The sequence below is a fragment of the Theobroma cacao genome, chromosome 1, assembly GCF_000208745.1.
Source record: "Theobroma cacao cultivar B97-61/B2 chromosome 1, Criollo_cocoa_genome_V2, whole genome shotgun sequence".
Classification (NCBI taxonomy): domain Eukaryota; kingdom Viridiplantae; phylum Streptophyta; class Magnoliopsida; order Malvales; family Malvaceae; genus Theobroma; species Theobroma cacao.
Window position 1 is genome coordinate 32,011,126 of NC_030850.1, and position 20,176 is coordinate 32,031,301.

At 36.4% G+C, this 20,176-nt stretch overlaps 4 protein-coding genes across 7 annotated transcripts; all 4 read right to left on the reverse strand.

Moving 5' to 3' along the window:
* On the reverse strand, window positions 839-5,671 carry LOC18613705 (ATP-dependent Clp protease proteolytic subunit 5, chloroplastic). 2 transcript variants are annotated; one of them, XM_018114132.1, is made up of 10 exons: window positions 5,537-5,669; window positions 5,297-5,443; window positions 4,890-5,009; window positions 4,642-4,756; window positions 4,454-4,546; window positions 4,276-4,321; window positions 4,086-4,158; window positions 1,829-1,863; window positions 1,624-1,712; window positions 839-1,257 (listed from the first exon to the last, which is right to left on the reverse strand). In XM_018114132.1, the coding sequence occupies exons 2-10, from the start codon at window positions 5,422-5,424 to the stop codon at window positions 1,048-1,050; spliced, it is 909 nt and encodes a 302-aa protein (XP_017969621.1). In that variant the 5' UTR covers window positions 5,425-5,443; window positions 5,537-5,669; the 3' UTR covers window positions 839-1,047. The 2 variants fall into 2 exon arrangements, with proteins under 2 accessions (XP_017969621.1, XP_007051119.2); XM_007051057.2 differs by having other exon boundaries at window positions 5,297-5,671.
* Window positions 6,349-10,341, reverse strand: LOC18613706. 2 transcript variants are annotated; one of them, XM_007051059.2, is made up of 7 exons: window positions 9,871-10,341; window positions 8,522-9,205; window positions 7,494-8,136; window positions 7,287-7,387; window positions 7,107-7,196; window positions 6,870-6,997; window positions 6,349-6,781 (listed from the first exon to the last, which is right to left on the reverse strand). In XM_007051059.2, exons 2-7 carry the CDS (start codon window positions 9,143-9,145, stop codon window positions 6,637-6,639), a joined length of 1,731 nt encoding a protein of 576 aa, XP_007051121.1. In that variant the 5' UTR covers window positions 9,146-9,205; window positions 9,871-10,341; the 3' UTR covers window positions 6,349-6,636. The 2 variants fall into 2 exon arrangements, with proteins under 2 accessions (XP_007051121.1, XP_007051122.1); XM_007051060.2 differs by having other exon boundaries at window positions 9,805-10,341.
* Window positions 11,323-12,416, reverse strand: LOC18613707. Its single transcript, XM_007051063.2, has one exon. The coding sequence runs from the start codon at window positions 12,329-12,331 to the stop codon at window positions 11,690-11,692; it is 642 nt and encodes a 213-aa protein (XP_007051125.1). The 5' UTR covers window positions 12,332-12,416; the 3' UTR covers window positions 11,323-11,689.
* Window positions 13,157-18,674, reverse strand: LOC18613708 (proline-rich receptor-like protein kinase PERK3). 2 transcript variants are annotated; one of them, XM_018113946.1, is made up of 9 exons: window positions 18,591-18,674; window positions 18,213-18,495; window positions 16,936-17,358; window positions 16,313-16,678; window positions 15,728-15,940; window positions 14,543-14,914; window positions 14,186-14,429; window positions 13,957-14,104; window positions 13,157-13,825 (listed from the first exon to the last, which is right to left on the reverse strand). In XM_018113946.1, exons 2-9 carry the CDS (start codon window positions 18,241-18,243, stop codon window positions 13,448-13,450), a joined length of 2,175 nt encoding a protein of 724 aa, XP_017969435.1. In that variant the 5' UTR covers window positions 18,244-18,495; window positions 18,591-18,674; the 3' UTR covers window positions 13,157-13,447. The 2 variants fall into 2 exon arrangements, with proteins under 2 accessions (XP_017969435.1, XP_007051126.2); XM_007051064.2 differs by having other exon boundaries at window positions 18,213-18,660.

The window sequence follows — 20,176 nt, forward strand, 5'->3', positions numbered from 1 at the left end:
AGATCTGGTTAGAATTCAGCAATCACATTTGATTGTCAAAAAACAATAATGCCATCAAGATAGTGTTGAACTTTTCTGTTTTAGACTCACTGTACGGTAGCAACAGTCAAGAACAAAAATCATGTATTGGATGGTCATGTCACGGCTGAAAAAGAAAGAGGCGGTAATGTAGTGATCTTTGGAACTATCAACTTCCGTTGTTGATTACTGTTCGTGTGACAATCTGCACCCGACGTTTGTAGCATGTCACCTCTTTTCTTTTATGTATACGTGTATATATATTGTCTTTTGTCCAAACCTGACATCAATTTAAGTCGCCCCATTAGTAACAGTGTTTTTCACTTTTCACCAGGTTTACAGCAGTCCTCCATGGCATGTCAATGGTTTCGCCACATAAAAAATCTGAAGTTAGATTAACTCTGCTGCTTACCCCGAATTCAATCTTGATGCCTTTGCAGGCGCTTTCAATGGATTGAATTCAGTTCCACCGAATATTATATTTAACATAAAATAAAAAAATATCTTAATTAAGTACAAAAACCATACATTATTAAGGCACTTTAATGATTAAAGGGTAATCGGGTTATCACCAAATGGAAGTTCATGAAAAGCCTAAAATCTATTACATACATGCTAGAGAATTTAGCTGATAAACTTGGTAAAAGAAATGGATCAATTAGACCCTTAATATCGATGCTTTCTGGGATAATGATAAAGACGACATCCAGGAAACATTTATATGAAGTAACAAATTGAACGAAGGCTTTGGCTGATAGTGCAATCGATTAGAACTAGATTTTCATGTCGAAAAATAATCTCTGCAGCAAAAGAGGTTTCTTCGAGAACAAGCACACCCCGTAAAAAGCTTCACCGATTTCTCAAGGTTTAATATTTGTTATATGATTAACATCAAAATTCATATTGCTATCACCAGAAATATAATCATTATTCAGTATCCAAAGAGACAATCGAAAAACTGGGCAATCATTTCCGGTTATCTCTACAATAGAGCTACGTCATTGATAGCAAAAAAGAACCTAAACTAACCTATTCATTACCATCAGCTGTAGCAGCTAGCGGCTGGAGAGCTTTGAGAGGATTCATGATTACACCATCAATGAGTCCATATTCCTTGGCTTCTTTTGCGCTCATGAAAAAATCACGGTCAGTATCCTGGTTAATCTTCTCCAAACTTTGACCAGTGTGGTAGGCAAGATACCCGTTTAGGTTTGCCTTATGATGCAGCATTTCATTTGCCTGACAATCATGTCTACTAGTCAGGGTACTGTATAACAACTGAACAAAAATTATGAAGCTACACACAAAGGAGTTAAACAATCCAAATGAAAGCATCCCACTGGTGCACTGTTTAGTCTTTTTCTTAAAAGAAAAAAATTGGGTGCATTGTTAATAACAAAGTTTAACAAGCCCTCGCATCCCCCCAAAACCCACCGAAAAAGAAAAAAAAAACTTTAGCAAAAAGGCATGTTCACTAGTGCTTGGCTGTCACGTATCATAAACATCAAGATACAATTCATTGTATCTGATTTATGCAGAGAGGGTTAGGGGAGGCAGAAAATTTAAAATTTAAACAACATGAGGTTTGCCAAGAAAAATACATACCTGAATATCAATATCAGTTTGCCCTCCTTGAGCTCCACCAAGAGGCTGATGTATCATTATCCTTGAATTAGGTAAACTGTATCGTTTTCCTGAAGTTTTGGGAAAAAAAATACACACAAAGGGATGAGCACATTTAGTAGACTGGGGGAAACAACTACACCACACAACGAAGCTTTGAATGGTACAGATCACAAGCATTAGATACCTATGGTTCCGGCACTAAGCAGAAAAGCTCCCATACTGTTCATGAAAAACAAAATATATCTGTTACTAATAGCAAACAATTGCATCCACAGGCAAATAGAAATTCTTATTCCCAGGAACAACCACAAACATCTTAATTTAGAAAAGTATTTCACATCAAAGGGTTTGCAACTTTTAATAATCAATCATTAGGCTTTTGCACTAAAAACATTATTTTGTCATAATTAACAAAAACTCAAGCTATAAACCAATACTCAACTTCCAAGCATCTGGTAACAATTACATAAAGAACTTAAAATTATTTTTTCACACCATTGTCCGCATAATTATAAAGTCTTCTAGATTATAGGAAAAACAAAGGGATTCACAAAATTCTTGGAACTGCCTTATACCATCCATCTCAAATTGCCAGAAAGTAATCAATGATTACAGCTGCACAATTCCATTAATAAAAATGCTTTAAACACTTCACACAGAACTAAGCACCAGCTTTTTGGTGGAATGCAATCCACAGCCAAGTAGAGACCGGCCTTGGCTCTGTAACTAATGTTATAACTAGCTAAACCCAAATTGTAGATTCAGTTATTACCAGAGAAAACTAGGACAAGTTATTAGACAATTAATTCTAGAGAGATATAAATCACACGAAAAAGCAAACTAAAAGTTGCAATTTTAACCCCACCTGTTGGGTTTCCAGGCTGACCTGCCAAGATCAGGGTAGGGTTTTTCTGCAAAAGGAGCTGGCAGTTTAGGCCAACCCATCCCCCAAATCCTTCACCCATCCTTACCACCCTCATACTGGGGGGCTACTCCTTTGTCCCTTACCCACCCCTGTGCCAAGAAATAGTTCCCATCCAGCACCTAACTGCTAGCACTCATAAATCCATTATTATTTATTATGATGTACACTTGAGACTTAGTGTATGCCATGTGGCACAATGTAGCCATACAAGCTAGAACTAGGCCTTAAACCTATAATGTTCTGGCAGTTGGGACACCAAACAGAATGCACATAACCCCTCTTCTTCCAGAGTGGGGATTAAACTAAATGTGGCTTTAACATACAAAGTGTAAAAGGGTTCTTTGTTATGGGGAGATGAAGCGTTGCAAACAAGTAAAAGATGTATCGGAGATGGTGGAGAGGAAAATCGGAGCAATTCCCAAAGTACTCCAAAATATAAAAAGGTTCTTTGTAATAGGGAGAGAAAGTGTTACAAACAAGTAAAAGATGTACCAGAGACAGCGGAGAGAAAGATCAGAACAGTTCCTGAAGTACTTAGTGTCGTGGTAGGAAAAAGAGAATAAGTCGAGAATCAGAAGGTAGAAGAGAATTAGAGAGAAGCTCTGCGTGAGAACAAGGTAGTTCTAAAAAAGTCTCTGAAATGAATTTTGAAGGCTTTATATATAGTGCCGGAAATGGCAGTTACTCAAGAATAGGTTTTAAAGCGACTTTAATATTGGGTGACCATTATTGAGTTTTTAATGTTGAGTAACGGTTAGAAATCCATTATGTAACTATTAAAGTAATGGATTTTATGACTGTTAATAATATATGAGATTTACGTAAATGGAAGAGGTATACAGGAAAAGCTATACGAGAATAACTTAAGGGAAAAAGGTGTACGTGAATAGGTACAAGAGAAAAAGATAAGAAGGAAAAACACTTGTACTTCCGGAAAAGGTCAAAAGAAAACCTCTTAACTACCTCTATATCTGAACCACCAAACCAAACTCTCTTAAACATTATAAGATGAAAATAACCTGCAAACCCTACCACTTATTCAAAATTACTTTCACTACCTTCAACGTGAAATATTTATTCTATGCGAAGTAATGCTTCACTCGTAATAGTTGTTCTCATTATTCTCTGTACAATATTATGCTGTAAAATAATTTTTTACAGTAGATATTAACTAAAATCAAGTGCTAACACAAAGGTTAGGCATCTAAGCTAGAGAACATGAGTAATAAAACCAATCTCTATCATATGCTCCCTCTATCTTAAATACATTGAAGCATTATAACAAATTTGGCCAAAAGGAAAGTATATTACACATTAAGAAATATTCTCTTCAAGGATCGGATATCAATCAGAATGAATCAAATACCATGCTTTACGTTTTTGAAGTTAAGATCAATAATACTTAAATAATAGACAAAGTAGACATAGCTTCAAAACCATTGTTTTCCAATGTTTAATATCAAGCTGTGAACATATTGCGTTATAAACAGAAATAATTACAACAATGAATTTATACCTAGCTGCAAGTCCAACACACACAGTTGAGACATCAGGCCGGATGTGCCTCATAGTGTCGAAAATGGCCATACCTAAGAAAATTCAAAGCCATACAAGTTAGGCAAGTCTATAAAAATTATCCATAGCTTACCATTTTAAACAAACTAGTGCAAATATAAATACTAGAATCTCATGAGATAGTATATTACCAGCTGTAACTGACCCTCCAGGGGAATTGACATACATGACAATATCCTGTTGACAAGATAAAAAAACCACCAAGAGGAAAATAACACTCACAATGACATTTTAGGTTCTTTATTTTTTTAAAAGAAGAAAACCAATGCGTTTGCAATTGAGAAAATGCGAGCCTGGAACCAAACAGACCTTGTGAGGATCAACAGCATCAAGATAGAGAAGCTGAGCTACAATAATGTTTGCCATATCATCATCAACAGCTCCACCGCAGCGAATTATTCTCTAACAATCAAAAGAAACAACCAATATAAGAAGCCTGGTACAAGAGAAACCAAAGTCTTTTTAAACAAAAATTCACAACCAAACCAAATTCATACATATTGAAAAAGTTGGCTAATAACACTCTGAAATCGCTCTTGCACCATCGGAGGTGGCCCCTGCCCTTGTGCGTATGTAGGGAAGTAAGGTGATGATGGGACTTGCAAATCATCCCTGCAAATTACAAAGTNTAAGGTGATGATGGGACTTGACAAATCACTCCCTGACAAATTAACAAAGTTTAAATTTTTTTTAAAAAAAAAAACCCAGCTAGACAATGTAGGGTTGAATTTATACCAATTTTTACCTTATTGACCAAATTCCTTGTCGAGAGGTTGTCTCTGAAGCCCACAACTCTCCAGTGTAAACAGCCTTAGGCTGAGAACTCATCACAGTCTTTTGATTACTAACTAGCTTCTTCAATTTCCTGAAAATTATAATTAAGAAAATCTTTCTTTTGAACTTAGCCGATTACGTGAAAACTGAAAAAAAAAAAAAAAACATCATGAAACAAAATCTATTTTGCACCCTCTTCACAGAAACCAACATTATAACAAAATGCGGACTTCAATTACGGTTGGAAGAGCGGTAACTCTACCTCCTAGATTCCAGAATGTCGACTTAAACGTTCAATTCAAAACAGACTTGAAATTTAAGAATTATATTACAGTTTCCTAGCTTAGACAAAGAGAAAGAGGGAATAAAAAAGAATACCTGGGACGAAAGGGATGGAAAGGAAGAGATAACTTGTCAGAATCAAGATTGGTGCTTGAGTTTGGAGAGAAGAGCAGAGAACTCAACCGAAGAGACGAAGCGGATGTCGAGACGCACGTGTGTGCCATTGTTATCTAACTTACCTGTCTGAACCAGATTTAAACCAAAATTGAAACACTAATTTCAGCCAATTTAGAGGCGTATTTCTGGAGTTGTATTGGTTGAGAAAAGGAAGGTGACCTTATCTCCCAGTTTAGGGCTAAGGCGGCGCTGGGGGCTTCTGGAACGATAAGGCTAGTGTAGCTCTCAAGAGAAGTGAAGCGGAGCAAAGAAACTAGTTTTACTGAAACAGCGACCTCCTGAATATCTTTTGCCCAAGGAAAGCAACAAATCTTCTTGTTTGACCCGAATTTTAATTACGGACGGGTTACGACCCGGGAGCAGATAGTAGCATATCGTCTGTATATTGTCCTTCCTAATTAATTTATTTATAGGCTTTTGCCACTTTTCTACTAAAAATAATTATTGTTACAGCCCAGGAGTTAAAGCCCGACCCCTTAACTTGGATAGGGGTCCAACCCAATGTTTGTGGCATGGTTAAATGCCTTTAACAGAGAAATTAGTAAGAGTTCAATTACATGTTCTCGACAATTGAGAGTAGTTTAACGTAATTCGTTAAATAAACATGTAGATCGTCAAATGTAAAACAGCCTTTCAAATCATTCACTTACGTTTGTTATGAAGAAATCAATATTTTTGGTGCTTGGAAATTAAGGGCGTTGTTCAACTTTTGACAATTTGCTCATCAATGATCTTGCTTCTCTATTTACATTTTATTGGTTTTAGATCCATCCACCGCAAAGAAAAATAGGAAAGGAAAAATATTAGTAAATTTCATGTTTGTATCATTTTCCTTCCATAAGTACACAGTGATTTTCTGAAATATATGTAGAGCGCAGAGCCTTAGAAAAATGAGTCATGTTCTGAGCTTTTTTTCAAGTTGTTGATTTCTTGAGACACCCACGGCAGCTGTCGCCCTAATGCATTCCATGTGAAATAAACTTGGATGCTCTTTCCTTGATAACATTGTACCATGTAGACAACTACTTTCTAGGCAACCTGCCTTGTAAAATATTAACCACATCACAGAATCAACCTCCTTTCAAAAAAAGAACTAGCAGCTCCACAAAAGTATAAGGGAGCGATATACAGACTCAGTTTAATCTCTCTATCCTAAGTTGAAAATTATGCCGTTTTACTAAGCTCTGATACATGAATCAAGACATAAATGTGCAGAATTTACCATAAGCACAGAGATTAGTACTGGATTTTTGGCAATGTTAGCAGGTAGTTTCAGCCAGCAGCTGTTCTTGAATTGCCTTGTAGCACTGCAGACTACAAAGAGGTAGCTTGGACTTCGAATCTCGATACTTGTATGGGTTATTACATGATGGACCCGCACAGTTTTCCCGTGGAGGAGGGTAACTGAATATCCAACCAAACCAGAAATAGTTATATAACAGAAAGCCAACATTAATAATTGAATCAACTTAAATTTTGCAATGAGCAATACCTGGAAGGTTTGGAGTCAAATAGACTAGGGAAACCCATATCCCTGGGAAATGTGACTGTTGTCCCTGTAGGACCCATGACCAATCTGACGGTATTTGATGCAAGCATCTCTGCATTGGCAGCCTTTCCCTGTATAGAGTAAGACGAGAAAATTAGACAACATGGCCGTAAAATAAAACTTGCCAAACAAATTACATTTAACATTCTTTTCAATCCAACAGTTCCAACTTCAAAGTACCTGTGCCAATTCTTCCTGACGCTTTTTCATTTTCTCTTCCCGCTTCTTCCGGCTTGAATCTTGGCCAAGTATTTTTCTAATAGCCTCAGCCTACAAAATTAATTTAAACAAACTCAATTTATGTATCACAGGTTTAAAAATACATGTGAAAAAATATGGTAATCCAAAAGAGAAACAAACCTCAGATTCCCTAGCAGCCTTTTCAACTTGCATCCTTCGTCTCTGAGCAGCTTCTGCCTTCTTTAGCTGCTGCTCAACTTCTGAAAGTTTCTCCTTTTGCTCTAAAATGAACAACGATCACTATAAAATTTAAAAAAAAAAAAAGAAAAAGAGAAAAGCAACCAATAGATTCAACATGGCAGGTCTATGACAAAAATAAATGCTCACTTCTTGATGGGGCGGGTGGTAATCCATTTGGAAACTCAATTAAGCTTGATCCAGGTGCAGAAGAGGCATCTTTGCTTGACTGAAGGGCCCGTTGACGTGTTGTGAGAGTCATTTCCCTCTTATTCTCCATCAACGTATCAACAGATTCTTTCCTCTGCTTCTTTTTCTTCTTACCTTCAAGCTCACTATCAGACACTGGTTCATCTTCTTCCTCATAGTCTGTATCCCCAGATATCCTATCTGATCTGTGCTTCCTTTTCTCATCTTTGCTAGACCTTGAAGAGCCAAAATTTTCAGGGTTGGAAACCCTAGAGAGTTTTTTCTGTTTCTTACCTGATTCATCATCTTCCTTGTACGCTGGACTAATCTTTGATGTTTTAAGTCTCTCCAAGTAGCGAATCTCCTCATCCTCGTCATCTTCACCAAAGTCCCCATCCAGTACACGTCTCTTAGGGACCCGCTTGCTTTTACGAACCAGACCAGCTTGGTCTCCTTGTTTACCGGAGATATTCTTTCCAGACGTCTTTCCCATCAAAGAATCCTCTTTCCCAAAATTAAAACCACCTTTGGAGAAATCTTTCCAGGGGACTCCTTGCAAACCACTCCTTTTATCTGGAGGGGAGTGCCCCTCGTCAGTACTTCCCTGGAATAAAGACATAATCAATTATAAGATTATGAGGGATTCTAAATGTTACTAAAAGATATGAATAATTATTACGCTCAGACAAAGCACATTAATACATAAGATAATCTTCCATACAAGGAATACATTACATTACTGTATTACTACCAAATCATTAAATCCCACGTGATCCAATTCAGGGTATCTGTGACAATTCAACCTAAAGAAAAAAAAACTGATAATCTCGAGCAGGCTAATTTATAAGGCATGCAACTTCATCAGGTAAACACTATGTACCTACTTAACTGAGAGGAACACCAACATTGAATTTCAAAAGAAAAGCCTTTTTTAATATAAAAATGCCATAATTAACCAAATAAAGCTTAAAAGAAACCACTGTAACTACCTGAAGATTGTTCTTCCTGGTAGAAGACCCACTCCCTGGCATCCCATTAGCTGCTGAGTTGGCATGAATTGTGCGAGTAATGCCACCAACCTTGAGCTTAACTTTTTTAACCTTGCTTTCATTACCATCAATAACAGCTCCTTGCACTGAACTCTGAAATTCACCATTCCTTCCGCCATATATATCCACATTCCTCGATTCTGATACTGACCATTCCTTTGCCTTGCTTGTGCTTTTCCAATTAGCAGGGGCAAGAACACCCTCACTAGAACGTTTATTGTTTGACCCACTTCGCCCAGGCTCATTGTTGTAAAACGCATTGAATCCCCCATCTTCTTTCTTTCTTTTATTGGTTTTCTCACCTTCAACACCAACAGCAGGAGAAATCCAAACACATTGATTAAGATTGAACTCTTTCCGCTTTGAATTAGCATCACCACCAGCATTCTCATCACTAGAGACCTTGCTCACATCATCTGAAGGAGGTGTTGATGACAAGGGTGAGTGATCTTGACTTTCAGCAAAAGACTGCGAGTCAGGACGAGGACGACGAGAAGTTTGGGTCCTCTTCTTCCTGACAGCATTGTTCATGCCATCAAACCGAGTGCCAGAAAACTCTTCCATGATGACAAAGTTGTTATCACCTAATTTCACCAGACGGATGCTCCAGTAAGACCACTAATCCTAAAAGAACGAAAAACAAAATATGAGATTTATACTGTATAGATCCCAAATCACTACAAAAGCAACTTAATCTATCACACATCAAATCAGATTAAACAAAGAATTGGAGAAAAAGGGTTTAAGATTGACAATATAACATTACAATAACATCCATAAAAAAAATATTAAAGACATAATCAAGTGAAATTAAGGACAAAGAATAGCGAGGTCGAAAACCGGTAGAAGCATAGTCTATCATAAGGAATTTCACCAATGTAAACCATAGGGAGCCAAAAAATAAGGAACGTGGAACATTCAGAAACAAATAGATCAAATTATCCAGATTAATAAACTCGAAAAGAAATTGAAAAAATTCAAAATGCAGTAGCAAGGGAATTAGCCCCAATCCCCAATATAAGAGAAGCCAAATTATTAAAACCAAATATTTGCAAGAAATAGATTGATAAAGAGGATTAGAGAATAATATTATCTCACAATTCACTATGAATTAAATTGTCATCAAATCAAAAGCAAACCCCACATAAAAACACACCCAAAATCACATGAATCAATCCATCAAACAAAATCCATCAGCGGTAGCGCTAACCAAATTCACCCACCTCAAATCCGTAGATCAAGTCACCCAAAGAAAAAACAAGAAACCCACGGGTAATCGATTATTTTACCTTCTCGATACGGGCGTACATAAGAAATTGAGTAACCCTCGAAAGAGAAAAAGGAAAAAGAAAGAATGAGACAAGAGGAGGAAAGAGCGAAACGGAAGAGAAAGAGAAGGGTGGAGGGTAAATAGATTAGGTGAGAATGTAAAATAATAATAATGGGATTTTCGTAGAGCAGGAGAAGAGAATGGGGCTCGAAAGTTAAAAAGATAAAGAAGTATTAGGGTTAGAGAAGGATAGATAGTTGTTGTAGTAACAATGATGATGAGAATGGGAAAGGAAAGATAGAGGTAAAGGAGAGGAAGAGGACTTATTATCTCCTTGTTCACCATTTTTTTGCTATTGCCACACCACCCCACGCTGTGTTTTTTTTCGTTTGGATGGGTTGGAAGGGGGATTTTAGATTTTTAGATCTTTGATTCGGTCACTTGACTCGCCAACCCAACTCAGTCCCCTCTCTCTCTCTCTCTCTCTCTCGCGCTTTTCTTTCTTTCGTTCTTCCTTCCTTTCTTTGCCTTAACGCCTTTTATTTCCCCCCCTTCTATCTACTACTACTACACACGGTTTACGCTGCAAAAGTGTGCGCAGGCTAAGACTCTGCGCACACCGTTGCCCATGATAGTGGCTCGCTCTTTTTATTCTTTGCCCTTGTTATGTGTTACGTGTCGCTATGTTATTAGCCTATCCCTCCCAACATTCCAGTGGGTCCTTGTGCTTTAATTTTCCTTCTTTTATTGAGAATATTAAATTGTAACCAATAGATTTTAAAAAAAAATCAAGTGCGTTTGCATAAGAAATTTCGGACATTTTAGGAAAAATGAAATAATTTAAAATAATAACATTTTGTAGTTACATTGTATGAATAATTTTAAGCATTGAAATTTGATGAAATAAAAAATGTAATTATAAAATAAGAATAACAATAACAGGAATAAAAAAAATTAAAAAATGCAATATAAGTCTCATTAGATGTGTAAGAATGTATAAATATTAGTAATAATATGAACAAATTTTGCCAAATAAAATAATTTTATTTTAAACATTAGAAATTCTCTTTACAAATGAAATTCTTCTGTAAATAATTTTCAATATTTTTTCAAATGACGTCCTGATCTTTTAAATTACTTTAATTAATATTTGTATCAAACTTCTTTGTAATATTCTCGTTACAAAGGATTAAAAGACTTATCACAATAAAAGAATTGTTATTAGAATGAACCTCTAATTTTGGGCATTAGATTTTGTTTAGAAAACCAATTTCCCAAACCATCATTTTCAACATATAATAATAATATGTTTAATTAATATTAATAAATTAAATTATTTCAAATTCACAAGTATTATATCTTTTTTAACCAATGAAATGTGGACAAAACATGTTTTCGCATTGTCATGAATAAAAATCAACTAATGCACTGAAACTAGTCAGTTGAAACAATGACAATATAAATATGATCATGGGAATTAATTAGGCTTGGAAAATTAATCAATCATGCTTTGCTAATTGCAGCATATGGAGAACAGACGTTCCAAAATAGACGGCAGGAGGCCCATGATCCACTGAAGGGACAAAATAACACGAGGAATCCTTCTGAAAATTGTTGCCCAATATCAAAGGGAATGCAGTGTCATTCATAAACAATAAGAAACCAAGACATAGTTTCTTCCTCGTGGATATTTACCAGTCATTGTCAGCATAAGATATTTCCCGCAAAAAATGTGCGCTTCACATGGAACAACAAATCAAATGAGGTATGGTACTAAAACACAATAATTATAGGTTTAATTTCCTTTGGTTTTTTAGAACTTTTGTATTTTCGTTTCTCTAAAAGTGGACCATGTCGATGCCAATGGCCAAGCTGTTGCTAATCATCTTTTCCAGCAATGCATCAATCTCCTTGATTGGCGACTCGAGTTCAGCTTCTTCGAAGGCATCCGAACAGGCGTGTACATTCTCCACATTTGAGCTTAGCTCCATGCTCAACTGGTAGAGGTCGCGAATGGCGATGGCTTCAAGAGCTTTCTGATTGGTGTCGAGAATGGCGTTGTAGCTGTCGATGCATGTTTCAAGGCAGGAAGCAACGGCTTCTTGGGTAGAGGGATCCAGCAAGAGCAATGATGCCTCGGCCAAGGCTTCCCTGGTTTTGTTACCCATAGCTTCGAGCCCAACTTTAAGGATAGAAACTGGTTCGATCTTAACGTCGTCTCCTAGGAATGGAACCGTTGTCGTTAGACATTCGATGGGGTGGTCAGTGTCTCCACAGATTCGCTGAAGGCTAGGGTCGGCGCTGACGGGTAATATAGTAAGTTCTTGTTCATGCTTCTGCCCTTCAGGTTCAGGAAAGTTGAAAGACTGAATTTCGGATGGAAATGGAGCAGAAGCTGGCGAAGGGGCAGGGCTAGAAGCAGAGAAGGAGAAGAGACAGGAGAGGGAGATGAGCACAAGGATAAAATGGTTGATCGCCATGGTCTCGTCCTCTTGAAGGAAATCAAACGCAAGAGGAGAGACAGGGATAGGGTGGGGTGCTTGCGGGTAAGGGAATGGAAACAATGAAAAATTTAAAGTACTTCTTAAGGCATCGGCTTTGCATGGAAATAGCGTCTCTACGCGATCTTGTTGCCACACAATCTAATTTTAGCATAACAAGTTTTCCTTTTATTACAATGGTTTGCATTAAATTCCTCTCTTGTTCTTCATATCAGTTAGAGGAGAAAATAGAAACATGACACCGAAGAAATCCTAAATTAATCACAACCATGCTTAGGATCTTCGAGCAAATGAGGTTCTCATTTGTTTTAGAACAGTTAAACTTAAGAGTGTTCTAACTAAGGTAAAGACTAGATATCACATATATTGGCATTGGACAAGTTACAACTTATATGACTGGCAATAATATAAGTAAAATTTCACATGAAGTTCACATACAGTTGAGATTGGGCTATTACTGCAGGCTTTCCAACATATAAAAATGATAAAACCCATCGTGATTTAAATTAATACTTTGTATCTATACATATGAATTGAACTATACAAAAGAAAATAACTTTCTCCAATCTCATAATGAAGACCTAATGTGATACTCAAACTCTTAATTGATGGAGTTGTCTCCTTGAAGGAATGAAAAGGTAGAGTTCAGCAGTATTTTACATTGCCACTCGAGTAAGTCAATAAATTATACTGTGGGTCAAGGCGACAACTTCTTATTGCGCTTCCAAGATGAAACATAAAAGTAAGTGTAATAAAAACCCAAGCACAAGAAGAAAATCTAACATAAATCTCAAAAACATTGTGGAAGCCATAAAGAAAAGTTTAATATAAACCCTCGAAATCGAAAGCCAATGCAATTGAACAAGCTACAAGGCATATGTACAAAATTACATCAACCACTGCATGGGGGAAAACTTAGCAGTGGTACAACAATTGGGACAACAAGAAGCACCCATCCCAATCTATCCAAATTACAAAATCTATGACACCTTTGAAAATCCTATTTCAAATTTACCACTTCCTATTGAGAAAATTTCGCACTGTTGTATTGGGTTGTGATGCGCTTCCAGTCGATTATATCTCTCTTCAAAGCGTTCATCGTCCTTCATGAAGATCTTCAGAAGAAACTGCTGTCCGCGAGATGTTGTCATTGTCGAAGGCACTTAGACCAGAGTAAGGACCAGAAGAGAACATCGAAGATGTCTCATCAGACTCAAAAGTAGTGGAGGACTGTCTCTGATTGGGACGGTTGTTGGAAATGGATAGCATTGAATCCTGATATTCTGTAACACGCTGCACCATTTTTAATGACTGAACCACTTCACCCATTGTGGGCCTTTGACTTGCCTCAGGAGCAACACAAGCAGCTGCAATTGTGCAAACCCGTACATAATCTTCCTTCGGGTACTTCCCTCCAAGCCTTGGATCAGCAAGCTCTTCCAGCCGGTCTTTGTCTCTCAGAATTGGCCTCGCCTGCAAGCAGTACAGCCAACTTGTAAAAATTATCTAGAAGGTTAAGGTTTATACTCTGCAAATACCTAATTGCATAAAATCAGATACAAAAGCATCATCAACAGTGAGGCTAACTCTAGGTTATTGCTCACCCAAGTGACAAGGTTCTCCTGCCCTGATGGTTGTGACATATCTACAGGCGTCCTTCCAGTGAGTAACTCAAGAAGTACAACTCCATAGCTGTAAACATCACTTTTTACCAGTAGATGTCCAGTCATAGCATACTCAGGGGCTACATACCTACAGATCAATCCCATTCTACATTAGTGTCCAATGAAACAAGAGACAGCAAGATTTACAAGAGGAGTGAATGAAACCAACCCAAACGTGCCCATTACACGAGTAGACAGGCAATTTGTTCTGCCTTCAGGTGCTTGTTTGGCAAGGCCAAAGTCAGCAACTTTAGCATGAAAGTTGTTCTCAAGTAATATATTGGACGCTTTGAAATCTCTGTGGATAACACATGGTTGTGAGTCCTCATGCAGGTATGCAAGTCCTCTTGCAGCATCAAGTGCAATCTTCATTCTGGTGTCCCAGTCCAGAGGACAATTTACTCCCAAAGGGCCTGAGGCGAAACAGGACCAGAGTCAGTATCACGTATCAAAAGTGACTCCAGTTGAAAATAATAACTTCAACAAATGAGCTGCCAATAGGATCAAATTTAGAAAGGCAAATTACCATGGAGCCAGGCTTCTAAGCTTCCATTTGGAACAAGCTCATAACAAAGTAGGTTTTGTGAAGAGTCACGACTGCTATAGTAACCTACAAGTTTCACAAGATTACGATGATGCAACCTGCTAAGCATCTCAACTTCAACCAAAAACTCTTTATCTCCTTGGGCCCCTCCACTGGTAAGCCTTTTAATCGCTACAGCTGTACCATCACTTAAAACACCCTTGAAAACTCTGCCAAACCCACCCTCCCCCAGTATGCTCGCAGGTGCAAAGTTGTTTGTTGCTTCTTTAAGTTCTTCATACTGTAAAAACCGTGTACTGCTTGGGTGGGGTAGAGACCCTGCTCGTGCAACTGCATCTATAGTTCTTGGCTTTACTGCAAGAAAATAATGAAATACTGAGGACTTAGAACATTTACATTCTGCAAAATCTAAATTTACAACAGTACTACTGCTGCGACATTGATCAGCATTATTGTTCATAAGGTGTGACTAAAGTTCCAAAATCAGGCACATTAAGCTTTAATTTTTTTGGTGCAGCAAATGTTTTTACATACATTACACTTTCATCTCAAACAGAGTTTCAGAAGTCACATTCTCTCCTTGAGCATTAAATGGCCAACCATAAATTTGTAAAAAGCTGCACTAAAATCAGCAAAAACGAAAGCTTTATTTTTTTTAACTAAAAATACTTGAGATGATATATCAAAAAAATAAAAAAAAAAGAAACTTAAAATGAGCAAAATTTAGCAAATCAAATGGGAAAGTATCCTTCATTATGACATTCTTGAAGTATCATACTGCTTCCTTTTTTTTTTTTTTTTGAAAAGGAAAGTATCATACTGCTTCTTGCATTCACTTCAATGCTGCTATGTCAACCAATTCAAGTCATAGGCTTCCCTTTTTGTACAAAGGTACCATAGGGGGGAAATTTTGATTCTAGAGACTTCTGAATCCTTTTTCTTCCCCTTTACTTTTAGCTAAGTACTAAGATTCATTTCAGAATTTATTTTCAGTCAACCTACATGACAAGATAGAGAAAAACAAGTCTTCTTATTCCAAAATTCATCCACAGCATAACTTGGGGTGAGATCAATTGCTAGTTAGATAAAACTTTGTAAATATAATGAAAACATTAAACCTCAAAGCCAGCACAAAAAATTCAATGCCATTGCATTTAAGACACATACCAGATTCCTTCAGAGATGCTTTAGGCTTTCCCTCACGGAATGTGCACGAACAAATTATAAGCACAGATATTATAGCAAAAACCAGTATGCCAGCAGAAATACCAAAAATAAGAATCAAATTCGAGTGTTTCCCCTTGTTTGAAGGGCTGAGTGATGTAGAATAGGAGGATTGATGTGCTGGCGCTTCTACAGGTTCTGAAACCACAACTGGAGCTGTAAACCAGATGCTGAGCTTTGTCAGGACAAATACCACAACAATAACCACAATCTCCATATATAAAATAAAAGTAAACAAAAGCAATGAGCTGTGGAGAAAACCATTGCATATGAAAACTATATGCAATCAAGAACAAATAGCTTTTAAAACTCAGATGGATTTTAGAAGAATTTAAGTCATATCATAATTTACCAGCTATTTTGTATTAGCCATGTTTGCATTGATGAGGTTTGTATGCTGGTAAAATCGAGTGCTTGCACTCTGTTTTTTACTCCTTTGGAGCAGTTCTTACTGCCTCCCTACTGGCTTGAGCAGTTTTATTAATGAAATCTACTGCATTGGCTGAGCAAAAAAAAAAAAGAAATTACCTGGGGAAGGCACTGGAGGCTCAAACCATGTAAAATTAAGGATTTTGTAATCTCCAACTACATTTGGGTCAAAAAGAACCCTATGCATCACAAGTAAAGATTTTATTTTAGATGCTTCACTGGCAGAGAAACTGATCCCTGTGTGTGGAGTAATATCCATTGAGATATTTAATCTTGATAAACTGGGGACATAAAAATTGATAATCTCAATTTGATTAGGCAGCAGATCAAGCTGAGCAGCTAACTCGGGTAGGAAACCATTCCAATTTTGTGAGACATTTAAAAGGAGAAGGTCAAGCTTAATGGGATATACACAATGGCAGCCATGAGTCCCTTGTTTCAAAATTGAATCTGGTTTGCAACAATCTGGCAAAGTGAGAAAATACCGATGTAAGCATTTCATACACAATACAAATATGAGTTAGCATTATTAATTAGTTCTTTCTTTTTCAGTAAGTGAATATAAATTTAATACAAACAACAAATGTTCAGGATGCTATCTTGCACTTCATTAACATCTTGCATAGAAGTTATAAAATGGATGTTTAGTTGTGATGCGCAATGAAAACATAAAGAGAAAATAGAATAGAGTTGGTGAAAAAATGATACATAAAAGATCTTACAGGACACTTCAGGAGACAATGGTGGTTGAGCTAAACCAGCAGGAATTGTACCAGGACTGATCTGTGTAGGGGCAATATTTGGCAAGTCCGCACCAGGAGGCACTGATGCACTCCTCTTCATCAATGGTTTTGACAAACGTGAACTGGTCGGAGGGTGACTGGAAGTTATCAATGGACCATAAAGAGGAGGTTGGGCTGGTGCTACAAGGGTTGGTGCACTACGTGGTGAAAAATGTTTTTGGTGTGGTCTATTCAAAGGCAAGGGCCGATCAGAAACGGCTGGTGCACTCTCAGGCACTCTGGTTGGAGATTGTGCTGGCCATTGGAGTAAATTTCTGGTAATATCAGCATTGGAGACGGAAATTGCACAACTCAGAACAACCATAACTTTCACCAAAAAGGAACAGACATTTCCCAATGCTCCTGTTAAAAGAGTTATTCAGAATAAACTCAATGAAGCAATTAAAGGAACCATTAATATATATAACAGAGGTAAAAAAAATTAATGTCTACAATGCACAAGAACTCTTAAAAGTAAATGTGAAATCACGAACGTTATTGGCCATAAAAGATTGTAGATATAATGTACTCAAATGCAAGTGTACTTCTTTATTTATCGGTGCGTGGTTATCTCTTTCAATGACCAACGCAGCTAACATCTACTACTAAAGTTTGCGAAAATAATCAAACCAGTAATAAAACTCTGAATAGATTTCATAATTATGGACCAACAGAGCCAATTTCCTCCTCTATCTCTCTCTTTTTTTAGGGTATTTCTTTTTTTACCCAAAACACAGCGGTAATTATAGCACATAAATAGTAGGCAATTCACAGTCCCCGTAAAACAAAATGTCAAGAACGTAATTTGCTTTTTCTCCAATCAATTTCACTTTGCCAGAAAATCAAAGGAGAGAGACAAAAGGAAGAACTTTCCAAAAATTATCTTTTAAGTAGAATAAAATTTCCAGCTAAACCAAAATAATTGCTTTAATTAGCCATTGAACGCTTTCCTTTCTTGTATCTCTGGTCTCAAATTGTGCGAAGAAACAATTGAAAAAATCGAAATTTATGCTTCTTAACTCAGCCTAATTCAGCTCTTTAGCTAAATAGGTTATATTTATTCTTGGATAAAAAAGAAATATGAAGATTTAGCTTAGTTTCTTAGTCCTCGATTTATTCGAAGCAACAAAATTTGGGAGTCGAGAGGAGTGAAATTTCTAACTGAAAAGGAAAGAAAACTAAATAGTAAGTTTGACAAAGATAAAATTAGCAATTACCACTGGGATTTGAAAGAGCAAAAACCGACATCTCCAACGCCGTTGATTTTAACCGGGGACAACTCAGATCTGGTGAGATTCCAACAAACCAACGGCGAGATCACACTTTCAAATAAGCATAACACTTCCGAACACATAAAGCACCACTACAAGAATAACTTATTTGCGACAGCCAACAAAGGAGGATCCAACGGTGAAGACAACATAACAAGAATCAGAACTCGCACGAAATGACTCGGAGTCAGACTTGCCATTACTCAATTCCCAAGTCGAAGAACTTCAGCTTAAAGGGAAAAAAAAAAGGAACTCAAGTTTCCAAACAAGAAAAAGCAAAAGAAACAGAGAAGAAGCTTGACTGTTGGTGGAACTGGAAGATACCGTTGCCTTTCTTTCACTCGGTTAATCAGTACCAGAGACGCTTTTCCTTTGGGTCCTTTTTTTTTTGGTTTTTTCTTCACGAGTTCTTTTTAATTTATATATTTATTTCTTGTTTGCCCTTTTCGATGTCTGAATACAGTCTTTATTTTAAACTGACGTGCGCCGTTAGCGGAAATAGAACATATAACGGTAAAAAAAAAACCTAGCACGTCACCACGTCACTAATCAGCCAAAATGATCTTCTGCACCCGGTGAAAATTATCTTCCTAGACGGTCAAAATCATAGCCGTTCGATTGATGGTGACAGTTACCCTCCCGTCGACGGTTGATCAGGTACAATCAAATGAAAATGCTAAAAATCATAATTGTATACCCTCTTAATAGCTTCGGAGCATAAAATAAAATCCGAAAATATGCAGATAGATGAGGTTATGGTCAAACTAGTCATATCATTTTGAAGTGGTGCATTCAAATTAACTTATCAAATTATAAAATATAAAGCTAATCAACTATATATATATATATATATGGAATAATTAATTGTAAAAAATAGTGGCAACAAAAATTAGTGTTATTATTATTTAGAATGGGATAAACGTGGCATGAATCGTGGCCATGAATCTTTGAAAGGGGGAGGGGGGGTGGTGGGGGTGTTCAGAATTTAATTGCCACCAAGGCAAGACATTGGATCAGGTGGATAATGATATTTGAGAAAAGTTTGGAAGGTAGCGGCAACATGTTGGGAAACTACGAGGAAACCAGGAAAAAATTTAGAGGAAGATTACGTATCATATAACATGGGCATGCACACGAGTACATGGGCATTACTTAAACGAGAGAACCAAATATGACAAGATCAACAACCATCCACATACCTGTAGTAATTTCGTATGCAGGATGGGCCCTTTCCCGATTGCATTTGTCATTTTCCTTTTCTTCTTCTTAATTTCAAGTTGATTTTATGTATATAGGCATACATCATATACTATATAATTTTTTATAATAGGAAGTTTTAAGAGAGTCTTTTAATTTAAAATTCTTATACCATCAAACCCTATTTAATGAATACAAGTTATTTGTAATGGAAAACTTTGATTTATCTTATTGTGGCCTAAAGTATAATGAAACATAAATGATTAAGTATATTTCGAGTCAGGTTTAAAAATTTCATAATAGATGTAATAAGATGACAAATCAAAAGTAACTCTCCCAATAAAATACTCTTTTACAAATCTTCATATATATATATATATATATATATATATATATAGTATTATTTTAAGATGCCAAAATAAGAATTAAGACATCTTGAAATTTTATTTCTTTTATTTTTTTTATAGTTTTGAAAGTTATATATATTGTTTCATAATTTTATAAAAGGGATAGTTTGTTTTGTTTTACATCAATATTCATGATTGAATAAAAATCTTCTACTCTTATTTGGTGACTCATTTGATATTTTTATAAAAAATTTACATCATGTGCCTCTTAACTTTTTCATATTAGATTTTAAAATTTATGATTTAAGATTTATAATTTAGAGTTTAAAATTGAAGATTTAAGATTTTTAAATTAATTTTTTTATT

Coding starts and splice junctions, on each gene's coding strand:
- LOC18613705 (XM_007051057.2), bottom strand. CDS start 5,424: ATGGCACACACGTGCGTCTCGACATCCGCTTCGTCTCTTCGGTTGAGT. Junction 4,757..4,889: donor CAAGGAATTTGGTCAATAAG/GTAAAAATTGGT, acceptor TGTAATTTGCAG/GGATGATTTGCAAGTCCCAT. Junction 4,159..4,275: donor TGGAGGGTCAGTTACAGCTG/GTAATATACTAT, acceptor GAATTTTCTTAG/GTATGGCCATTTTCGACACT.
- LOC18613706 (XM_007051059.2), bottom strand. CDS start 9,145: ATGGAAGAGTTTTCTGGCACTCGGTTTGATGGCATGAACAATGCTGTC. Junction 7,388..7,493: donor ACCACCCGCCCCATCAAGAA/GTGAGCATTTAT, acceptor TGTTCATTTTAG/AGCAAAAGGAGAAACTTTCA. Junction 6,998..7,106: donor GTCAGGAAGAATTGGCACAG/GTACTTTGAAGT, acceptor TACTCTATACAG/GGAAAGGCTGCCAATGCAGA.
- LOC18613707 (XM_007051063.2), bottom strand. CDS start 12,331: ATGGCGATCAACCATTTTATCCTTGTGCTCATCTCCCTCTCCTGTCTC.
- LOC18613708 (XM_018113946.1), bottom strand. CDS start 18,243: ATGTCGGTTTTTGCTCTTTCAAATCCCAGTG. Junction 16,679..16,935: donor ATTGTCTCCTGAAGTGTCCT/GTAAGATCTTTT, acceptor TCACTTTGCCAG/ATTGTTGCAAACCAGATTCA. Junction 13,826..13,956: donor AGGAGAACCTTGTCACTTGG/GTGAGCAATAAC, acceptor TACTGCTTGCAG/GCGAGGCCAATTCTGAGAGA.